The 5350-nt window shown below is 41.4% G+C and overlaps 1 protein-coding gene across 1 annotated transcript; it reads right to left on the minus strand.

Moving 5' to 3' along the window:
• Positions 1-340: 340 nt before the first annotated feature.
• Positions 341-4971, minus strand: LOC142452588 (butyrophilin-like protein 1). Its single transcript, XM_075553839.1, has 8 exons — positions 4632-4971; positions 3789-4070; positions 3438-3638; positions 2840-2860; positions 2717-2743; positions 2518-2544; positions 1401-1427; positions 341-798 (listed from the first exon to the last, which is right to left on the minus strand). Exons 1-8 carry the CDS (start codon positions 4876-4878, stop codon positions 341-343), a joined length of 1290 nt encoding a protein of 429 aa, XP_075409954.1. The 5' UTR covers positions 4879-4971.
• Between the last annotated feature and the right edge of the window lie 379 nt (positions 4972-5350).

The raw sequence follows: 5350 nt of genomic DNA on the forward strand, positions 1-5350 counted from the left end.
TGTTGAGTCTAGTAATAGATTAACACTTGTAATTTTCTTATTTTATTCACTTTATTCTTTTTAATTACTTTATATTCAAAATGTATCGACCTATTATTATTGATAGGATTGAAAGTAAAAAAAAAACAATCCAAACCATATTTAACACATTAAAATCAATAGCATCAAGCAATCCTTCAGTACAGGCTATTTGAGAAACTGGGCCTGAGGAGTTCAGAAACTAACCTGAGCACTTACTTCCAAGTGGTTACCTAATCAAAGAAGACTCAGGATATAACCAAAGATGGGAACCTGAAATTATAAAGAATGGACTATTGTATTCATGGTCTAGATGCTTCCTCTAGAGCTCCATTGAATTATGTGTGAAGTAAGGGTAGAGCGACCCAGAGAAGCTCACCTCAGTGAAGGAGAAGATGTGTGTACCACCAGTCATGTCATAGAAAGAAAGGTCACTATCTTCATAATCCAGAAAAACCACAATCTTTTGTGGCAATTTTTCTATTGCGAGTGACTCTTCTTTAAAATTTTCATTGGGGCCATAAGTGAGACCCCTGTATTTGCATCCCTTCTTCTCCAAGACAATGTATCTCTTATGTGGTTTATCAGTATATTCCTCACAAATGCCCAAAGCCCATGCATCAGCGGCCCCAATATCCAGTTCCCAATAATATCTCCCTGACGTGAACCTTTTTTCACGATCAAGTATCATAATGTTGCCATCTCCTTTCTTATTACTGAGTGTTACATCCGGTGCTTCCTCCTTGCTGTTCTCTCTTCTCTCTGGGTCTGAAACGGCGACTGGAAGAGATGACAGGACATATTTCAGAAAACTGCTGTGTATGAGAAACCTTAGAGAAATGGGGTAGATGTGGAATGAGTAGTGAAAGAGCACCTCTTCCTAGAGTGTGCAGTGGTTTAGTATTTACCAACGACCTGCAATATTTACTTTTGAATAGGGTTTTTTCCACCTTTCTGTATAAATTATACCCCTGTTCCTCAATTACTAACAGATCGTACACGAGATGGCCTTTTTCAAAAGAGCAATTTCATTACACGGGCAATTTTGAGCAATGTTCTTACAAAGGGAAATTTAGTTATCACAAAGATGAGGAGCTGTCTTAATTTCTATTGTCACAATCAAGTCCAGCCCACACATAGGAAAGGCAGGAGCTCAAGGAGACTGGCTGACATTTAATTTAATCTCTCTCTCTCTCTCGCTCTCTCTCTCTCTCTCTCTCTCGCTCTCTCGCTCTCTCGCTCTCTCTCGCTCTCTCGCTCTCTCGCTCTATCTATATCTCTATCTCTCTCCCCTAGAATGGAGTTACTGACATCTTTTCAACTCACAAATAATGGTTAGAGAAATAACCAAGTAACAGAAATAACCGAACAGAACCACTCACCTTGTTGGAAATGTTCCTTCCTCCAGTCTGAAATAAAGCAATATATGTATTGAGACCGGGCTGTAAATACACCCAGGGAGTGAAAAGGAGGTAAGAAATGTCCTGCCTTTCCTCCCCCCATCCTTCTCCCAGTTATTTTCACTGCATCATCCAAGTCCATGATGCTAGCATTATTTGGTACCCAGCCACTGCTAGTGACACTTTGAAAGGGAATATCTTAGGTAGAGCGGGAGAAAAATGTTAAACAAAACTACTACTAATTAAAAAAAAAAACAAGATTCTTGGTAGAACTCAGGAGTATGGTCATTCAACACCTTTTAAACCTGGACTGAACCACCTACCCATGGGTCACTTTTCAGCCAATCAATTGACAAATCTGTAAGGTAAACAAGAACTAAGGCGGTATCTACGCCTTAGCAAAATCAACCATTTGAGATTAAAAAAGGCAGCATTTGCCCAAGAACAAAATTTAGATGGCAGAAGGAGTAGCAACGAATAAGGAATAAAAATAGGAAACACAAAGAGAAAGTATAACAAGTGTTGTTACATTGTGGGGATTGGAATCAATGATTGTAAATTGTTCAATGGGAAATAAAATGCAAAAATAACATAAATTGTAGGGTCTGAAAATTAGATAACTGCTATGATTTCTTTGTTCTGTCTCGTGATAGCCTGATGCTGGAAAAATGAACTTTTCCAGCCTGAATCAGATTTGGAGAGCACCTGGTGCATGCTAGTGCTCAAAATGTGATATTACTAGACTTTCCAGACCTTTCTGGTCTTCATGGTTGAGGATGAGGGACATCCTGAGTGATGCAAATGGTTACTGCTTTTGCTGCTGACTGAACGACTTGGGTCTCAGTTCACTCAGCGGTGTCTTGAAAGAAATGTCTTATTATCTATTTCTGAAAATCAGTCATTAAAAATCCTTTGGAAGACACTGCTTCATTCCAATATTCAGTTGATTTGCAGGCAACTGGTCATGTTACTAGGTAAGGATGAGATTCAGTAACTTGCAGGTGGTGGACAAGAGCGTGTGTGTGCGTTTTCCTAATTACCGCTTCATCTCAGGATAATAGGGTTGCTTGAAAAGATGTAAGACAAGACTTTTACGTACCAGGATATAGCAGGGCCTTTTTCCAATCTAAAACAGAACAAATTCAGGAGAAATCAGGTGAGACATCAATTTCTGGCTTCACACTTCTCTCCTTTCTTATCAGTTATCATAAAAGTGTTCAGATTTTACTTGTAAGAAAAGAACCAAGAAACCGTGGGCATCAGGATTACGAGTGATATGGGAACCCAGAGTTGCCTACCTTCATCGTATAAGGCCTTCCGCTGTTCTGAAAAAACAAAGAAAAAGTTAATGAGAAGCTCAGAACAGGTGCTAAAATGGAAGCAAATATTCTACATAAGTTAACAGAAGAAATAAGACTCACTGAGTTCGCCCTGGAGCTTCTCTGAAAGAGGAGAAAACATAAAATCAATCAGATTGCATTGCATCTCCCCTCTGAGTTTAAGGAGTATGTGAAGTGCATTCAGTGTGAACTTCTTTTGAGAACCCATATGTAAGTGAATAAGAACGATTATATAACATTTACGTCAAATAGCACATGGCAAGTACTACATAAAGCTATCCTGGAAGTGTCCTGGAGTCATTAGCAAACCCGCCCATGCTCTCAAGAAGTGAAGATTTCTTAGGTGTTTCTAAAGCTTATTGTTGGAGGCTGATAGAAAGCCAAGGTAAGGAACATCTTTTTCACAAAGCGAAAGAGAAGCCAAGGTTCAGACTCAGAGGTATGAAAGAGCATGGCGTGAGCTTTAGGAGCTATGCTGTGGAGGCTTCCTGAACAATACCTGCTAATCTAAACTCTCTCAAGGATCTTCTTGTCATAGGACTGCCACTTCTTGAGACTCCTTGGTGCTTTGTGTTTCCCTGGTGCCCTTGGGAAAACTTTGGATTCCCTATCCACCCGACACAAGCCACATGAACAGCTTTTCCATGAACTTCTGGTTTGTCCTGCTGCCCGTGTTTACCTTTCAGTTGAAGCTTTTCTTTCTTCTGATTCCTTGCTTTCTCTCTCTCACCAGCTTTTTCATTCATTTTCTTTATTTCTTTCTCTTTGGCTTGATGTTCTCTCCACCCAAAGTAGCAGGTTCCAATGAGGAGGAGGCCCAGCACAGGGACTGTCCCGATCAGGGCTGCTTTCCATGGAGACATCCTGGGGAAGAAGGGCTCTGGCGTGAGCCCATGGAGACACAGTGAGTGACTCACCAGAGGACGTCTTCTTCTCTCTAACTCCATTTAGCACCTGCTTTCCTTTTAGACCCTGATTCCCAGCCTCCAATCACATCGCAACAGTGCATTGGGGTTTGAGGCTCACCGACCTGGGAGGAAGATGGCTGATGCTTTCTCTTGTCCAGAGAGAGGATTTTCGATGGAGCAGGTCACATTGCCCACGCTGCGCTCTCTGACCACCAGAGATGCCTCGACATGGAAAAGCCCATCTCCGTCTTGAGACTGGGCCTCAGAGAGGGAAGGTAGCTTCACTCCTGCCATGTCTCTCCATTGCACCTTGGGCTTAGGGAACCAGCCTCCCGAGGAACACAGCACTCTGATTCCACCATCTTCGGGTCCCGTCATGTATACTTCAGGAGCAGAGCCTAAGCCTGAGGAAAGTAAACACATGGGCGAGGTCTGTAGTTTTCTGGACTCGAACTTTTGAGATTGAAACCTAGCCTGACCTTCTGTATGTAGATCGTAAACCAAAGTTCACATGTCAGAAGTACTCACGGTCTACTTGAGAGTGGCCTGTGACTCTACTTTAAATGAAGCATAAAGCCTGTTCTTCAACTGAAAAATCTTTGAGGTCATTTCAGGAACAGAAAGAAAATAAGGTCATAAAAAATAGGAGAGAAGTTTAACTCTTCTGATTGTTTTCTTTCCTGATGGAGTAAAAACTAATGGTTGAAGAAAGTGTCCATATTTATCTGAACCAATACGAGTTAATTCATTTTGCAGGGCATTTTAGGAAAACGAAATTTGTGTTGTTTTCTTCCCCTTATTTTTACAAATCGGTCTGACTTGGAATTTAAGAAAAGATACTATAAGGTAATAGAGCATAGCAACTTATGAAAGAGCACAAGAAATGCCGGTTGGACATATACATATCCTTATTTTTTTCTCTGATTTACACTCTAACATACACACTCTACACCATAGAATCATACCTATGACATTCAGCTTCACAGTGGCTTCTTGGATTATGTCACCATCTTTAAAACGACATCGGTACTGGCCGTCATCAGAGGCACGGACATGCTGTATCACCAGCGCCACACTCCCCTTGCCTATGGCATCTCGTGTCAACTCTGTCCTGCCGCGATACTCCAGCATCTGCTCGGCACCTTGTTCCTGTCCATTCTGGTACACGTGCACAGCAGGGGAGAGCTGGCTTCTGTACCAGCGGATGTGCATGCGGGCTGCGCTCCTCTCGGGGGAGAGCTGGCAGGGCAGAGTGGCATCTTCTCCAAGCACAACAGCAACAGGCCCAGCTGGTCCCTTCACAGTAAACCCAAACACTGCATGGATATCAGAGACAGATTAAGATACGTGCTAGCAAATGAGATGGACAACTTTCATTTCATTATTAAATGATTCAAACATATTTCTTATTTGAATTGTTTTCTGTATAAGGAGTAGATGACACGAAGACGATAAAGAACACATGCAGAAGAGACATTAAATGTCAACTATGCTCCTTGTACCTCTTAACAATCAATGGCATTCGCTTTGCCGGAAGTAAAAACTGTTGCCAATTTATAGAGTTTGAAACGTATTTGTTTATGCATTTACAACTGCTGTTATTAGGAAAATCTAATCATTTCTGACTCAGAGACCCTATGTAAGATTGAAACGCTGTTCCATCTTTGTTCATACTTACAATAAC

The sequence above is a fragment of the Tenrec ecaudatus genome, chromosome 7, assembly GCF_050624435.1.
Source record: "Tenrec ecaudatus isolate mTenEca1 chromosome 7, mTenEca1.hap1, whole genome shotgun sequence".
Taxonomy (NCBI): domain Eukaryota; kingdom Metazoa; phylum Chordata; class Mammalia; order Afrosoricida; family Tenrecidae; genus Tenrec; species Tenrec ecaudatus.

Excerpts from the sequence above, each read along its gene's own strand:
- LOC142452588 (XM_075553839.1), bottom strand. The coding sequence starts at position 4,878 with ATGCACATCCGCTGGTACAGAAGCCAGCTCTCCCCTGCTGTGCACGTG. Across the intron at positions 4,071-4,631 it reads TGTGAAGCTGAATGTCATAG|GCTTAGGCTCTGCTCCTGAA; the intron begins GTATGATTCTAT and ends TACTTTCCTCAG. Across the intron at positions 1,428-2,517 it reads AAAGGCCCTGCTATATCCTG|ACTGGAGGAAGGAACATTTC; the intron begins GTACGTAAAAGT and ends GCTTTATTTCAG.